At 47.5% G+C, this 18,177-nt stretch overlaps 1 protein-coding gene across 1 annotated transcript; it reads left to right on the top strand.

The window, feature by feature from the left end:
• Positions 1-14,373: 14,373 nt before the first annotated feature.
• ASCL2 (achaete-scute family bHLH transcription factor 2) lies at positions 14,374-17,861 on the top strand. The gene is made up of 2 exons (XM_059722587.1): positions 14,374-15,343; positions 16,971-17,861. The coding sequence occupies exon 1, from the start codon at positions 14,743-14,745 to the stop codon at positions 15,331-15,333; it is 591 nt and encodes a 196-aa protein (XP_059578570.1). The 5' UTR covers positions 14,374-14,742; the 3' UTR covers positions 15,334-15,343; positions 16,971-17,861.
• The last annotated feature ends 316 nt before the right edge of the window (positions 17,862-18,177 follow it).

Genomic DNA, 18,177 nt, shown 5'->3' with positions numbered 1-18,177 from the left:
AAATCGAATCAGTACCCAAAGCTTTGCACAGCCCTACTAGAAAATGCCAACAGGAAAGGAGGTTTGTTTATTGAGGTACTGATGCTCATTCACAATTTGAGTCTTTAAAAAAAAAAAAAGTTGACTGAAGATATTTTTGAGTTCTCCAGCTTGAATATCCTTACATTTCCAATTTTATCTTTGCCTGTACAACTAGCAATGGCACAAGAGAATGGGTGGAAACACTGGTCACAGAGTTGTTTATAATGAGGCCACATGAAACACTGGAGAATGCAGGGCAAGGCAGAACCTTGCCTTGGCAATGGAATGAATACAATTACCTTTATCTCCGTGATCTAATGCAAGCATATATCAGTAAAAGTTCAGAACTCATCAGCCTTTCTTAGGTTCTCTGATACCCTGAGACATTGTCAAGAACACCTGATGAGGAATAAAGCTCCATTTAATGCTGTATTTCTCAGGTTAATCTCTGGTAATTTGTCAAAAAGATCAAAAGGTAACAATCAATATCCAAGTATCTTCATGGGATGAAATACTGGGTCCTAAAGGATTCTTTAACCTAGTGCAACAAGAACAAGCAATGGTTGGAAGCCAAAGCCAGATAAATTCAAACACAATATCAGTTTTTAAACAGCAAGTGTGATTGACCATTGGAATAACTGACCAAGGCAAGTGGAGGACTCTCCATCTCTTGGAACCAAAGCTAAATGCCCTTCTGAAATGCATGATTTAGTTTGGCAATTATTGGGCTCACTACAGGGGAAGCTGGGTGAACTTCTGTGGGCTGTGTTATATGGGAAGTGAAGCTGAATTATCTCAATGGTCCCTTCTGGCACAGCAATCTATTCATCTAGGGTACAGATGATAACCAGACAGATGTTACTGATCAGGTTTCTTCTTTGGCTTGAAAAAAACTAGAGATGACCTCTATTAAGCTCACTTAAAGGCAGAGAAGGTGGTGCAGAAGCCCTTCTAGCATGTTTGGCAAATTCTGTAGACCAGGATTAGGAGCACAACCCTGGGAGGGAATGTGCACAGACCGAGGGAGAGCATTCTGCATGCAGAACTGGGATAAAGCAGGCTTAGGCATGCTTCTTTACACTGTTATTCAGGGGTCAGTGTCCAGCTAGCCCTACTATTAGCAGCAGATGAAGCTGCTGGTTAATTGAGTTGCAGCCTCCTCTCTTCTCAAACCTAAAACTTCCTTTCCTTCATGATTTGCCTCTGGGAGAAAAGGTGGTACCCCCGCTCAAAACAACTGCCACTACTTAGGGATTCCAAGTGGGCTTGAAACCCCTCTGCTTCCCTTACAGGGTTGAGAACAAGGAAAAAATAATTTCATGGTCATTATGAGATTCTCTGCATGTAGAGCGGCAGGCAGCCAAATAACCAGGGCATTGTTTCCTTCAAATAGTTTCCTCCTGCTGTAGAAACTAGCTCCAAAATGTGACTGAATTAAAGGGGTGCTGGCTGTGATTCAACCCATTCAGTCTTTCACCTACAGCCCATAATATGGCTATATTCACTTTTGAGCTTGCTTGTAAATAAAAAGTATTGCACTGTAAATCACCCAACTCTCCCCTCACTAAAACACACACAAGCTACATTAATTAAAGCAAGCTCTCCCTCCCTATCACAATTACCTGAAGGGGGAGGGAAAAAAAAGAGAGAAAGAAAGAAACCCCACAGCCAAAGTCTGCATTCTTTGGCTCATCACAAGGATGCATTGTGAAGGCTGATTAACATGCATATAGCACATACACACAATCAAAGCTAAAATAAACTTTTAAACCCGGAGCTGTCTCTTTTCAAGGAGGGAAGGGGGAGAGAGAAAGGGGAGGGTGTTGCATTGCCAAGCTTAAAATTCACGATGCAACTCCATAGTGAATGGACACAACGTTTGCCTGTAGCTGTCTAAGAAGAAACAAAACCAAAGAGAAACCACACGACCTCCAAAAGGATTTTTTTTTTTTTAATTTCCAAATCGTGCCTTAGAGACCCTGAATGGAGCCTCAGGCATTTTCAAATGAATTTAAGATGAACAAGAAGGGAGCTGGGGGAATAGTTATAAGTGTTGTCAATCTTGGAGAATATTACAGATGGAAAAGGCCAAAAGAAAAAACACAAATCTTTTCTCATAAAGAGAATTAAAAAAACCCTTTTGCTAAAATGGTAAGGAATAAACATTAAAAACAAAACAAAACAAAAAACCCCACTACAAACCAATAAGAACACAGTGATCTCTTAAAATTCATACACCTTTCATGAATATTAAGGTAACAGATACAGTTGCTAAAACATCAAGAAATGCAAGTGATAGACTTGAATGTTAACTCTGCTCCTTGCAAAGCATGAAGTGTCCTTGGGCCCCAATCCGGCAAGGGTTTACTCACACACTTCACTGAGTATGCCAGTAGGCTCACACTGACAGCATCTAGGATATTTTTTTCACTCTTGCATGCTTACATTAGTATCTCCTGGAGTCAGATCTTGCAGCTTTTATTCACTCAAGTAAACTGCATACAAGTGGCCCCCAATGAAACAAACTGAATCATTCCAGGGAGTGAGCATTCCATGGTCAGCTCATTGTAGGCTCAATTCCCCATCAACATTTCCCCATCGTGTTCTCATTCATACATGTACAACATGATGTGCTGGTCTTCTTACTTATGCTGGACAAGTACAAACTACATCAAAATGCAGTCATAGAGAATTGGGCCCCTGTGCTGGGTAAGTTTCCTTATCTGGAAGGAATGAGCCTGTTCCCTTTACATTTGTACAGGGTCTAGCACAGCAACATCGTGATTTATTGGAGCCTCTAAGTGGTGATGGTAAATATTTCAATTTTATCTTATGTATGCTCATTGAAGTGGTATGATAAACCTTCCCCCTGCACCTTTGAGACACACTCAGCATCTCTGAACATCCTCTCCAGATTATTACCAGAGGGAGGTACATTAAAATGGTTTATGGTACTTAATGATTTCTTGTGTCACTGCATCTTCTTTTATAGTAGTTAATGCTACAAAGATATTTTAAGATTGATTTTTTTTAAGCTCCTGGATATACTTAAGGAGCATCATGAAACTTATGCCGTTACAATAAGAATGTATTCAGAGTAAGCCTGTACCCTACCAAGGCCCAGGTCCTGCAAACACTCCCAGATCTGCCTAACAGTAGTAACTCTGAAGTCTTAAAGTTAAGCATGTGGGTAGCACTGGCATGACGGTTGCATGTTCTACCTTAATGCTATCTTTACTGACGCTCACATATGTACAAGTCTTAACCCATTTTAATTTCACTATGGTTATTTTTAAGCAATTAAAGTCCAGTTATTACTCTTGAATGTTCAAGCCTTTTTTTGTAGAGCCGAGGAAAATGCAATTTCCTTTTGCCTAGAGAGCCAACTTTTTCAAAACGTGACCTATTTGTGGACTGAAATTCATCCTAAATGAAGTTTTTCTATATTTCAATTCTTGCTGCCATTCTAGCTAAAGTTATTTATGGCATATTCTAGACTGTACTGGGATCTTTGCAAATACTTAAAAAATAGGTCCCTGCCCCAAGCAGCTTAGTGAAAGGAAGTGACCCTGTAACTTTATATGAGCAAATGGGTCCACTGAATACAGTCAAATGACTCACAAGCTAAGTTCCTCCCATCTACTACTGTTTGCAAGATTGGGTTGCAAGGGATGGGCTACCTATGTGGCCCATAGCACCCAACTTTTCCAAGAACCATGAAACATCATTCATTGGTTCTTCAAGATACACAGCATGGACAAAATTTTCCAAAGTGATCACTGCGTTTGGATACTATACCTGGAATGGCTGATTTTCTGTGATGTTATTCTTTGCAGCTTTGCACCTTGACTTCATTTACCCATGTGTAAAGTGAGTACAAACTGCTGTGGTCTTATATGGCAGCAGTGTGAAACCACTTTATATGGACACAAGATAGTATACAACTGGGGCCTTAGGTCTACTTTAGGACATGTCTCACTAGGACTTTCAGACTGGTGAAGAAGGATGAAGACCCTCATTTCCGTATCTGGGCCCCTCACATTCTCCTTACCACTCTCAATTGCCTAACAAACTTCCCACCCCACATTTTTGATTTATGGAAATATGCCCTATCAATAACTTGCCCCAAGGAGCATACAAAAATTAACCAGCCCACACTCCTGAGCATCTTTCCATAGCAGAGACAAGGCCCTCCCTGAAAAAACAGAGTTCCAAGTTGCTGAACTCCATCACTCTTCATCTCTAGCAACCATTTGGGAAGAGATTAAGGGAGTCAAGATGGTTAGGACCCTGAGTTTGCCTCTGGGGAGAAAGCAACAACTATAGATTTATGTGAAAGGTGCTTGTATACCAGGGTAATTAATAACAGTTTAAAACCCCAACATAGATGAACACCTTCCACTAAAAACATCCCACTAGTTGCACCAGATGACCAAATCTAGGGACCATTAATTTATGCATCTCCACTTACATATTGTAGTGCTACATGAAGAAAGCTGTACCAGGTAGGTAAGAAACAAGCCAGAAAGGAGCTGATCCAGGGCCCACAGAAAATAACGGAAAAACTCCCATCAGTTTTGGCATCAGGCTCACAGGCTGTATTAATGAAACAAATGCCTGAGTTGATATTTCAATCCATTACAATTGTTAATTGTAACATATTCCATGTAGCTAACAGGATTTAGGAAGCAAGCAATATATATTTGCAGCAGCTTTAATTTCTGAGAGGCATTTAAGTGTAAGCACATGTAGAACACATTGTAGTAAACCAATCTGGAAAGCAAAGGCAAGGATTAGAGTGCCAAGATCCAAATCTGGAAAAGGTCTCAAGTACTTAGCCTCATATTCCTGTTAAAAAGCTATTTGTCACCTGTAATCCCAAGAGAACCCACAGCCAGTGAATCTCTTGGAGATAATAAAGACCTCCCTCAGGGGGGGAACAGTGTCCCCTCTTCCAGATACTCACCCCACTTAACTGAGTTCCATACCTGTACTTTCACAGCTACATTCAGATCCTAGTTTACAAAACACTGCTAATGTATTTCTAACCATTTACCTATGAATAACTAAAGAGCTAATTTAGCCCTGAATGTGTTTTGTAAACAGGGAACTTAATTTAGTTCCCAGCCCTTCAGGGTGGCCAGCACTATAAAAGCTTAAAAGCTGTAAACTGATTTAGTTGCAACTACATATGAATCATGCCCAATAAGGTAGAGCCCTAATACATGCATTTCTAATTAAGCCAAAACATTTTGGTGTCATCACAAAGATGGAAACCACCACTAAATTCAATCACTGTGAAATTCAATAGAAGTCATTATCTAACCTACACAGATTAACGCTCAGACCGTAATTCCTGATCCTCAACCAATGGACAGATAGGCAGAGGGGGGACAATTACAACACTACCTTTGAATTACAACTCTATTTGCAACAGCGTCCCCTTGTTGCGAGGAAGGCTAAAAGCATACTGGGCTGCACTAGTAAGAATGTTGCCAGCAGATGGAGGGAAGTAATTATTCCTCTCTATGTTGCACCGGTGAAGCCACATCTGGAGTACTCTATCCAGTTTTGGGTTCCCCGCTACCGAAGGGAGGTAGATAAGTTGGAGAGAGTTTAGAAGAGGGCTGAGGAACATGTCTTATTAGGAGAGGCTGAGGGAACTGGGCTTATTTAGTCTGGAGAAGAGAAGACTGAGAGGGGATTTAATTAGGGGTACACCAATAAAGTTTTTTTGAGCTGATACTGAAAGCCAATTATTAACCAGCTGCATCAGCCGATACCTGTTTGGTTGCCAATATGCAGCCTGGCAGCTTGAAGAGCAGTGTCTGGCTGGTAAGTCTGTTGTGGGGAAGGGGTGGTGGGGGGGGAGCAAATCGAGCCCTCTTGTGAGGGAGGGAATGGGGCAGGGGCAGGGGCAGGGGCAGGCACTGCCCAGCCAGGCTGGGGCAAGGCAAGGCATGGGACAGAGCTGCAGCTCTTCTGGGACGTGCAGAGGGGCGGGGAAGGGGGAGCTGCTCCTGCCACTGCATATACCCCTGGGGGAGGCACAGGGAGAATGTGCCCCCCAGATCTGTGTGCAGGGCGAGAGCAGGTTGCCACTGCAGGCTGGGGGCCAGGGGCCATACCAGCTTCTTCCTGGTGGGGGTAGGGCTGGGCTGGGGCTGTGCTCAGGCTAGGGCAGGGTGGGCAGCAGCAGCACTGGGAGAAGGGGTACAGGGGGGCTACACCACCCTGAAATTCACTGTAGCCCCCCCCTGGAGCCACCCCTCCCAGTGCCACCATCCAGCCTGAGTGCAGCCCTTGCCCAGCTCCCCCACAGGGAAGAGGCTAGCACAGCCCCCAGCCCTCAGTGTCTGCAGTGGTAGCCCGCCTCTACCCCACGCACAGATCTGGGGGACACATGCTCCCTGGGCTTCCCTCGGGGGTATGTGCAGTGGCAGGAGCCACTCCCCGCCCCCCTCTGCGCTTCCCAGAAGAGCCACAGCTCTGTCCCGCACCCTGGCCGGGCAGCATCTGCCCCTGCCCCAGCCCCACTCTCTCCCTCACCGCAGGGGCCTTAATCTGCCTCCCCCCCCATACCCCTTCCTTCCCTCCCACAGACTTACTGGCCGGACACTGCTCTCCAAGTTGCCAGGTTGCATTCCTGGCTGTGTGCACACTGCAGCCATGCACATGTATTTATTGGTGACATTATTGGCCACATCAGCCAAAAAAAGCTGATTGGTGATAATGTCAATTTTCCTTTTATGAGTGCCGGTATGATATAGACTGATGTATTGGTGCACCTCTAGATTTAATAGCAGCCTTCAACTACCTGAAGAGTGGCTCCAAAGAGGATGGAGCTAGACTATTCTCAGTGGTGGGAAATGACAGAACAAGAAGGTTGACAGAACCTGGAGGTTTTTAAGAGCCAGTTAGACAAAGCCTTGGCTGGGATGATTTAGTTGGAATGGTCCTGCTTTGAGCAGGGAGTTGGACTAGATGACCTCCTGAGGTCCCTTCTAACCCAGTTTTCTATGATTCTAATTTTATCTACAACATAAGAGTTTAGCCATTAAAAAATAAATCACCCAATTAGCATAGTGTTAACATATGTAATTTTTCTTCCGTCTCAAAGCTCCACTTACATTCTTCAAATACTGCAGGAAACAGTTACCTTTCCTAGAATTGCCTAGCTGCCAATGATGGAGCTTGGGTTGAGGCTCCTGTGTTTGAAAGTAATTTCAGTACAAAGAGAAAACAGAATGTTTGAAAAGAAAAGGTGTGCATGTTGGGGATGAGAAATAGCAAGGAGAAAGTCAGAGACTTCCTTCCCACAGCATCTCATCTCTAATACATGCAGAATAAAGGCATGTCCCAGCCATATTCAACCAATTTAATTTGTACTTTCATTCATTTCAGGGCTCAGTTTACAATTGTCTCTACTTTCCCTCAGCATAGTTTATGGGGCTTCCTAATTTCTGTTTACAGACCTGGCTTAAATCAGGGGTGTCAAATGCATCTGGCTTTGCTGGCCATATGAGGGTTGCTGGGCCAGTCTGCCGACCAGATTAGGACCAACTCCCTGAGCCATGTGCAGCATCTGTGCAGCATGCACTTGTCCCACTCCGGGGCTTGTGTTGCATGTGACTTGTGGATAGACTTAGTGCTGCACACAGCACAGGGGAGGCAATCCAGGGTGCAGGCTGCATGTGGCATCCCACTGGACCAGGCCTGTTCACTGGCTCCAGGTTGGGCCCGAGGCTGCCTACACATGCCGGACTGAGCGCACAGGGCTGGTCCAGTGGGACACCACATATAGCCCATGCCCCAGATTGCCCCCCCTGTGCTGAGTGCAATACCAGGTCCAGCCCCTACAGATTGAACCCTGGGACTGGTATGTGCTGCACATGGGATGCAGGCTGGACCAGCTGTGGTTGCTGCAAGGGAGCTGGCATAGGGCCTGTGTTGCATGTGGCTGCATGTGCTGCATTTGTCCCTACTAGATAGGCCCTGTGTGCTGGCTCCGGCATGACCTGATCTGGACCAGCCTCAGAGTTGATCCAGCGTACATACTGCATGCAGCATGCACTTCCTACCAACCCCCTGTGCTGCTTGCAGTGTAGGGTCCAGCCCATGTGCCACGGGCAGGGCCAGGGCTGATGCATGCCCCATGGTGGTCCAGAGACCCACACACAGCTCCATGGGTCGGATCCAGCCCACAGGCTGTCTGACACCCCTGGCCTAAATACCTAAACTTTGTAACAAGGAAGAAGAATTTTCATCTTGGGAGACAGACAGATTAAGTGACTTGCACAAGATTTTACAATTTGTGGAAGAACTAGCATTAGAATCAAGATTTTACTCCTTTCAATCAGGTTCCTTAGTTGCAAGACTGTTACTCTCTCCATCTAATCCAACCCTCTACACAGCCTAGAAAATGTGGATCTTCCTTTTGAAAGCTCCTATGAACGTAGGCTTTTCCTTAACTTTGTTATTAGTTCTACCTCTTCATATAAGACATCTAAAAATGTCTCATCCTTGTCCTAATTGTGAGGTCCTTAGTGTCCAAACACAGAGACACATGCTTAACTTTGAATCAAATGGAACTTTTCACAGGTTTGAATTTAAGCATGTTTGCCTCATTATTTTAATTTTTCCTTTCCCTGTATCATTGCTCTCCAGAGCTAATTCATTTCTGAAAAAAAGATGTGCTTTGTGGCGGATACCCTTTATCATACTGTGATATACAGAATATGAGGTCTGTATACTCTTTGTTTACATAATTGCCATGGATTCCCTTTCTTGTTGTTACATGATGAATGGCCTTCAGTCATATCATTTAACGTATCAAAATGCAAAGGAATACAGGATGTTACTGTATAACTATTGCATGGTATCTGAACCAGGTAGGTTTATTACAAATACAGAGAGTTCCAGCGTAACATTTAAATCTGTTAAATGTGTTGGGGAAACACAGTGTATTCTATATAAACATATTTTACGGGCAACACAGATTGCACATACTGAGATTAAGGCTGGGTTCCAAGCATAATGGCAAACTTGCACAACCTTATGGCAAGCCTAGCAAGAGTTTGGTATTTTTCCTAAAGCTCTACATTCTGAAATAAAGAGATTGCATGACGACCTCCACTTTGATTAAAAAACACCAGTTCCTTGTTCTCACTGGAGCAGAAAATAAAAGTTTGAAAACTTGGAGCGAGTGAACCCTAGGAGCTCAGAAACCAGAAGACAGAAAAAAACACTGGGAATTTTTTTTTTCTTTTTAAAAAGACCCCATGATATTCAAGGCAGAGACTCTCGATAGAGTTGGGCTCAGATTTAGGATTTCTGGGTGTCTGGTGCTGGCAAAACTGTCTGACCTCTTCTTTTCACACCCTCAATTTATTTCTGAACTCTCCCACGTGTCATCCCAGTCTGGAACATAACGTACAAAAGGCAATTTTTATTGCAGCCTCGGAGTTTGTAGAGAGCGGTCACAGAGGTGACGGGGGGAGGGAGGGGAGGGGGAGGAGTGCAATAAGTTTATTATTCAACTGCTGCGACACAGTGCAAAACCACCTTTTCTATGCTGGTGAGTCTCAACCAGGGTGCCATGGCATCCTGGGGTGGCTTCAAGTCCTTTTAAGACATGCCCCTTACCATGAGCACTGTGTGGGGTGCCCTTCAATATTAGCACTGAACAACATGATGCACGATAACCTGGGGACTTCCAACAGGTATCTGGAGCCTCCAAACTATTCTCCCCTGTTTTGTTTTGTATTTTTTTGCAAGGGAAGAATCCCTCTAGTATTTTTCCCTGCAAAAACTAAGAGGAGGGTTTTCTGAGGAGGTGGGGGGCCTCTGGGCTAAAAAGAAAAAAGAAAAGGTTGAGAGCCCAGTGCCTTGTGGGTGGAGAAGGTGCTTTGGCAACATTTTATAGAAGCAGGGCATTGGCTACTCTGGTCCCCCTGCATTACCTGTGGCAGGTTAGGGTGTTAGGTCTTTGTTGTGCCAGGGTTGAAGGTCTTATGTAGAGTTGAGGATAGGGTTGTAGGGGATGGCTTGAATAGGGATGATCCTGCCTTAGGCACAGGGTTGTACTAGATGATCTCCAGAGGTCCCTTCCAGCCCTGCTTCTCTATGACTTCATGTGTACTCCATCTCCAGATGCATGGGGGGAGCAGGTCAGAAAAGAACCCTCCTGCAGGCACCCTGCCACAGGTAAAGCAGAGGAAACACAGCAGCCAGTGTCCTGCTTCTACAAAACATCATCAAAAAAGCATTTTTATCCACCTACAGGTGCCTAGTGGTTCTCAGCCTTTTTATTTTTCAGCCTGGAGACATCCCTCAGAAAATATGAGCCTTCTAGTCTTTGCAGCCTGCCTGGCTGCTCTCCCTGCAGGTGGAGAGGGGCTGGGGGCTCTGACACATTCAGGTACGTGAGTAGAAGGCAGGCAGGGTTCTTTGGATAAATGTGATCTCTTTTATTAGATCAACTCAATAGCTGGAAGCAAACGGTGCATGCCCCCGGTGGTTGGCGGGGCACAGCAGTGGTGGGAGCACGGCAGGCAGGAACACAGCACCGGTAAGTGGGAATCGGCAGTGGGGTGGCGAGTGGCGACCACCCACAGGCACCACTGACAGTGTTGGCAGCGCCCTTTTACAGGGCATGCACCGCCACGCTCAAGGGGTGCATGTGCACCCATGTGCACCCCCTACGTATCGCCCTTGGCTGGAAAAATTGTTCTTTGCAAGCATTCGGGCACAAACACCCTTCTTCAGGCACAGAGACCATTTGCTGGAGTTTTGTGTTCTCCTGGACAAGGGTGGAGGCTTTCCTGCCCAGAAGCCATGCAGCCGCCTCAGAGAGAAACAGCGTTGCTAGGTCTTAAATATGAAATTATCGTATTGGAAGTTCAAAGTTATTATATTTGCTAAAAAGCTATCATCCACTGAAAAAATATGCAGGTAAATCTTATTTACTGTATATTGCTCACTGTAAGGACCAATGAGTCAGTGAGAACTGGGTTATCAAAGCTGAAGCATTTACAAGGTCTGTTCAAAAAGTATCGTGACTGAATGTAGCACAGGATCTTCCAACTTCAACCCTAGTGGGCAAAGGGATGGCGACAGCAAGGAAGAGGAAGAGAAAAATGGAACTGAGGACAGCAGCAGCGGGCTCTCCAGCAGAAGCTGGAGTGACAGTGACATGGATGACAGGCAAACTGAGTATGTGATCCCACAAGTGGGGTGGGGATGAAAGGAAGGGGTTGCCTGGTCTGAGAGACCAAAGCTTGTTTGTGCGTGTAGCGAAACATTGGAAACCCCATTGGAGTGGAGGATGTTTTCTGGCAGTATGGCTACTTATGGTTCTGGACTGACTCTTGGATTTTGAATTTGTTTTGGCTAATGTGGCTTGGAATACAGAAAATTAAAAAAAAAAACTGGTACAAAGTATTGGGCGTGGGGGATGTGACTTTGCTGAATATGTCTGGGCATGCTGGGACTCCTGTGGACAGGTTTGCGGCTCATGGTGTTTTCCCAGTTTTCTGTGGCCAGCGGTTGACGTAAGATCGTTTGTGTCTTGTGTCCCCTTTCATTATGTCAGAGTGCCCAGAACAACACGTGTGCATTACATTTTGCATGAAAATCAGGAAAATGGCAAGTGAAACATTTGAATGACTTAAAATAGCATTTTGTGATGACACTATGAGCTGTGCAAGAGGTTTTGAATGGTAGTGTTGGTTTAAAGAAGGACGATCATTGGTCAAAAGTGACGAGCTTTCCGGACACCCTTCAGCATCACAAAATGATGAAAATGTGGCAGCGGTTCACAGTTTGATACAAAATGATAGGCGATTGACTGTCCGTGAGATAGCAGAAGAAGTTGAAAGTTCTGCTGGTTCATGTCCTTCAATTCTAACTGGCGATTTGGGAATGAAATGACCAGAAAAACGACCAAAAACATAAGTGTCCGACTCTTGGATGCTTCACCACAACAACATGCCTCCCCACTCAGCACAGCTTATGAAGCAATTTTTAGCCCAATTTTAGCCAAGCACCATATCCCACAAGTGCCGCAGCCTTCATATTCACCTGATATGGCCCCATGAGACTTTTTTCTCCTGCCTCAACTAAAGAAAACCTTGAAAGGAAAAAGATTTTGTGATGTGGAAACCATAAAACAAAATGTGACTGAGCAGTTTTTAGAGATTCCACAAATTGGGCAGGGGCCTAGACCTGATGATCTTACGAGGTCCCTTCCAGCCCTAAAGTCTATGAAATCTGTGAAATTGCTTATCACAGGTACTTCCAACAATGGCAGAAATGTTGGGAGAAGTGTGTGGCTGCAGAAGGAGCATACTTTGAAGGAGACTAAACCAAAACCCTTGTAAATAAAATATTTTGCTTCCTACAGCATCAGTTTCGATACTTTTTGAACAGCCCTCCTATTTTGAGGCAAGCAGTCCTAAGAAAGCGCTCACAGCAAACCCAAAAGTCAGTTAAAACTTGCTGGGAGTGACTTGGGTTTTGCATATGCTGCATCAATTTGTTGCTTCAGAAATTACTGGGGATAAAGGTTGTAGCCGTGTCCATCTAAAAGTACAAGCAGTCAGCGTGGTAGAGGTGATATCTTTTATTAGACCAACTAGGGTTCAAATTACACTTTGAGTCTTGGGGGGGCTGTGCAAAAAAATTGGGCTGCCCATCATGATGCCCTAATAAAATTGGAGACCCCCAGATTATAATTTTCAAATCTTACAGGGGGCCCTTTGGTCAATTATGGGGCTGCCCCCCTGATCTCCCCCATAATTCACACCCCGAGACCAACTAGACAGCTAGAAACAAAATTGTTCTTTATTATAGAATCATTGAAGGACCAGAAGGGACCTGTAAGATCATTGAGTCCTGTCCCCTGCCATGGGCAGGAGGTAACTGGGTTCAAATGAACTCCACGAGGTGCTTGTCCAGCCTCCCCTTGAAAACCTTGCAAGGACATATTTGGGTGCTGCTCTGAGACAAGAAGAAATGCACATCTCCAGAACTCTTGGTTCAGAGATGATACCTTTTATTAGCCCAACTAAGAAGTTGCAGAAAAAGATCTTTTGTTTTTTGTTGTGATTTCTTAGTTGGTCTAATACAGCAGTACCCAACCTCAGGTCACAACCCACATGAGGGTCATGGGGGCAATGCCGGTGGTGCTGCACACAAAGGACGAGCTGCGCCGCGTGCTGGGAGTTCCCCACCCACCCCTGGGCTGCCACCGCCGCTGCACTCTACTCCCAGCAGCGGGTCACGGCAAAAAGGGGTGGGGAACCACCGGTCTAATAAAAGCTTTCATCTCTGAACCCAGGGTTTTGCATTTCTTTATTGATTGGCATGCTTTTGGGCACACACGTGCTCTTCCTCAGGCATAGGAGAAGGCAAAGATGGTACAATTTCTCCTGGGGTAGAAAATTCATATTGTACAGGAGAGCTGGAAGGGGCAGGAGGGGTCATCTCTCCTGGCTGGAGAACAAAGAAAAATGGTGTTTGCAAGTGTCTAATAAAAGACAGGGATGTACTTGGTAGCTGTGCTGCTCCGAGACAAAAAGAAATGCAAAAATCTATAGAGCCATGGGTGACTGGTGCGTCCTGAGTTGGGGGGGGGGACACTTGCCCCCTCCCGGCTGCTGACTGGATGGGGGAGTTCCCCTGTAGCCCATTGCGCTGGGGGGGGGAGGTCCCCTGCAGGCGATCCCTGGCACTCCTGGGTTGGCGCAATCACTGCAGAGGAACCCCCCAGTCCTGGTCAGTGTGATCCGCCATCGGGGAACCGCGGGGATCACTGCTCCTGGTGCCCCCACTCCCTGGCCGGTGCTCTCAGGGGGGGTACCAGCACTCTCCCCTGCCCCTCGTCTCAGCGGGGAACACTGGCTCTGGTCTGGGGGTGCATGTGCACCCCTGCGCACCCTCTATGCGTCACCACCCTCTAGAACTCTTGGTCCAGAAACGATACCTTTAGGTATCACTGACTCCTCTGTGAAATCCTATGAAATACGAACTTTCATTCGCACCTAGGAGAGCTTTTGCAATCTTTTCCTCCCATACCCCATGAAGGCTGTTTGTGCCTGAAAGCTTGCAATTAACATTTGCGGGGGGTGAGGGGGAGAAAATCCTGCTGGTCTAATAAGACCCCTAAGTCCTGACGGCCCTTTGGGAACCCAGAGTTCTCGATTTGGGCACACAAAAGAAGACAGGCCCCGCTGCCACCCCCCGCGCTCAGGCGCGGGGGCCGAAGCCGGGGGCCGCGCGGAGCCAGGCGGCGGCGCTCCCGCGCGGAGGAGCCGGGCGTCCCCGCCAATCGGCAGCGGGATGCAAATGCGGCGCGGCGCGTGCTCCCCCAGAGCGGGCTGTGCCGGAGCCGGCGGCGGGAGCCACGCGCCGGCCGCGCGGGGCTGCCAAGCGGGCTCCCCCCTGGGGCGGGGCGGGGCGGGGCGGCGCCGGGCGCGTCGCGTGCGGGCGGCGGGGGCTCGCGCGCGGCGGCAGCCCCAGCGCGTGCTGATAAAGGGGCCGCGCGCGGAGCGGGTCCGCCGCACAGCCGCCCTGAGCTGCCATTGACACGGCTGGGCTGCTGGCGGCTCGGGAGGGAGGAGGAGGCAGGGGTGCAGCTCCACGCGCTGGGCACGCTCCCAGCCGCTTGCCAATTTTTTTTTTTTTTTTTTTTTTTTTGCGTGCTCTGCCCGATGCCCCGCGATGAACAGCGGGGTGACGGCCGGCGCGGCGCCCCCGCCAGGCTTCGCGGCGCTCGCCCCGCAGCCGGCTAGGGGCCCCCCGGCGGGGCGCTGCAAGGGCCCCAAGCGGCGTGGCGGCGGCTCTCCCGAGCTGCTGCGCTGCAAGCGGCGCCTGGCTTTCCCCGGGGCTGGCCCGCTGCAGCTGCAGCCGGCGGGGCCCGGCGCGGCGGCCGTGGCGCGGCGCAACGAGCGCGAGCGCAACCGCGTGAAGCTGGTGAACCTGGGCTTCCAGACCCTGCGCCAGCACGTGCCGCACGGCGCCGCCGCCAAGAAGCTGAGCAAGGTGGAGACGCTGCGCTCCGCCGTGGAGTACATCGGCGCCCTGCAGCGCCTGTTGGCCGAGCACGACGCCGCCACCCGCCGCCTGCGCCCGCCCGCCGCCCCGACGGCCGCCGCCGCCGTTGCCACCGCCTCGCCCGGCGCGGCGCCCGGCAGCTCCGCGCCCGCCTCCCCGCGCTCCGCCTCCTCCTCGGACGACAGCGCCTACGACGCGGCGCTCAGCCCCGAGGAGCGAGACCTGCTCGACTTCACCGCCTGGTTCGGGCCCTACTGATGCCTCCCGGGTAAGGGGCCCTGCCCGCCAGCCGGCTCCGGTGTGAGCCGGGCGCTAACTGGGCCCGAAAGGCACCAGTTTTGGGGGCACCCCCTGCAGCAGGGCAGCCGCGAGCGAGAGGGGTGGGGGGAGCCTTGCCTGGGGCGTGGGGGAGGTGCCCTCCTGAGGTCCCTTGCCACCCTCGCTTTCTGTGATACCTGGGGCTGGGCGGAGGACGAGCTGGAGGGGATTGAAAGGCAGGTCCTGGAGGCACAAGAGCTGCCTGCAGGAGGTCTTGGGGTCCAGGAGGAGAGGCCCCACGCTGGGACTCCTCTCCTTTTGGCTTCCTCTATGCACTTTTCTCTTTTATAGGTGTTGGTGCATGCACTTCTTTTTTTTTTTTTTTTACCCACGCACATGCCCGCTTTTGGGGGGGGGGGTGCTTAGCTAGCTTGCTCGCACTTGTGCTTGGGGGGGGTGGCAAAGCTTGCTTCATCCAATCCTCTTCCTCATTCCGTCTGCACTCCCACCCTCCTATATTTTCTATCTTGCCCCTGCTTCTGATGTTGGTATTGCCAAATCTGGTGGAGTGCATTGTGGTACTACATGGCATCTTGCAGGTGCCTGACCACTGCAAGCAGCCAGGAGCATTGCAGGGAAGGGGCACTGGCTGTCTTGTAAGAGCTGGCCTTCAGGCAGGGGTAGGGGTTAAACATCCCTGTAGCGGATTGCCCTGGACATCATCAGAATAGGACAGGGGAGTGGGGAGGACAGTAGTTTTACACGCGCTGTTTGAATGGCACTTCACTGGAATTGGCTCCCTTGCCCTCATTGTCCCAGAGCAAAGTGTTAATTCAGATACTTCCCCGGCATCCCTCCCCGGTCTATTTTGAGCCTTGGACTAACTGGTTCCAAAAGGCACAAGCGTTTTTGCAAGCAACAGCCTACTGTCAGGGTCTGGGAAGGAATTGGCAGAGGCTGAGCAGGCAGCTCCCTCTCTGCAACAGTTGGTGAACTTCCCTGGGAAATGAAAAGCGGGGGGAAGCCTGGAATCAAGTGGAGTCAAATGTGGATTTAGCTTAGAACTGTTTGGGGTTGTAAATCAGTCACGATTACAAGCATCTGCAACAGTTGGCTTTCTTGTAGCTTTGTATGTGTTCAGCATGCTAGGAATAGGCTTGGGTTTTTTCAAACAAATGGGGATGGAGATGCTTGAAAGATTGGGGTAGGGGATAAGAAAAGAGGACTTTACAGTGCAAAACCTAAGTTTAAAAATATGAATTAAAAATGCTGGAGCCTTGTGAATGATTTTCTTTCCTGTCTCCTTGTCCCCCATCTTCAAAGCTAGACTCAGTGGCAAAATTCCAAAATATATGAGGAGGAGACTAAGTTTACAAGAGTTGTCTCCCACCCACCTCCATCCCCCACCAGGGCAAAGGGGACAGATTAGAGCAGCGCAAGAGCCAGCTCTAATGCTTGTACTTCATAAGGACAATAAATCACTTGTGTGCAGCATTGTGAGTGAGCCTTAAGTTGAACTGAGGTTGATTAGCCTAGAAGTCATGGCTAGGGAGAAAGCAGCATATCTGTTCTAGGAGCTGTGTGGACTCTGTTAGTTACATACCACTAATGGCCTTTATTTATTTATTTTGTAACAGCCTTGAAAGCAGAGATGTTCAGGACCTCAGTACCTCATTGTCCTTGATGCCTATTATGATGAACAGAAGAGCAAAAAGTTCTCTTCCTACTTCAACCTGTTTTCTACCTTCATAAAGCCCTGCTGCAAAGAACTTTAAGAAACTGGACTTTCAGAAGCCACCTGCCAGGGTTCTTGGAGCAATCTGTTGTGGCTCCCGAGTTCTCTTTTATTTGTTTTTTAAAAGTGCAATTATGTAAATAGGTTCTAGGGACCACTATGTTCACCTGCTGTTGTACAGTAGTTTATGGTGCCCTCCATGTCTTTAATTACCAATGAAATGGTATGCTTGTACTTCAAATGGTAGCTTGAATGCTATCGGGCTTCCACCCTTAATACCTGTGTACTATTTTTGGTGGGGAGGGTGGAAAACTAAACACTTGCAACTTCCTTTTTTATTTCTAAAGGGGGAGGGAATTTTTGTAAAGTCAAACAGATGCTATTTTAAGTAACTTGAACTGCCTATGGGAACACTATCAATATGAAGACGTATTTTTGTATGAGAAACTTTAGAAAAGGGGGAAGGGAAGGTTGAGTTATTTTTAGTAAATCCAGTCCCCTTGTTCCTTAACACTGCCAGCTAGAATGTTTTGAGAACTTATATGATTTAGATAAAGGATCTCTTTTCCAAACACTTTACTAAAAGGACTATAAAATCTTGTTTTGTCTTAAAGGTGGTGTCCAAGTTGTGTCTGGTGTGAAGGCTCATTTATCTGAAAACTGAAGTTTTTAATGTATTGAAGGCATTTTTGTATGCACTTGCTAGGTTTTCTTAAGTTGTACATATGCAGTTTTTAAAGAGTATCATATTTTATGTAAATTGAGTTTATAAATAAAATTATTTATAAATGGCTTCGGTAGCTGTTAGATGTGTACATTCCAGCTATCTATTTAGGTGTCCCATTTTGCTTGGGGGAAGGACCTTGACCTGGAAAGCAGTAATAGAAGAAAACTTACAGGGTAATAAGGAGGACTGTCTGCACGCAAGTGGCATCCACTGTTCTTAATTATAGGGGCTAGATGCATTTACAGTCCCCCTATTCAGCAGGGTGTGGGAAAGAGATGAGCGAGAACCGCTGGGACAACTAACCACTCCATCAAAAACTACAGGGAGGTAGGATTGTAAAGATAAAGGCATACTTCAGCCTCTAAAGGCAAAACACAATGAT

The sequence above is a fragment of the Alligator mississippiensis genome, chromosome 2 (genome assembly GCF_030867095.1).
Source record: "Alligator mississippiensis isolate rAllMis1 chromosome 2, rAllMis1, whole genome shotgun sequence".
Lineage (NCBI taxonomy): Eukaryota > Metazoa > Chordata > Crocodylia > Alligatoridae > Alligator > Alligator mississippiensis.
The sequence above is the reverse complement of the archived record's forward strand: the minus strand, read 5'-3'. Positions and strand labels throughout refer to the sequence as shown.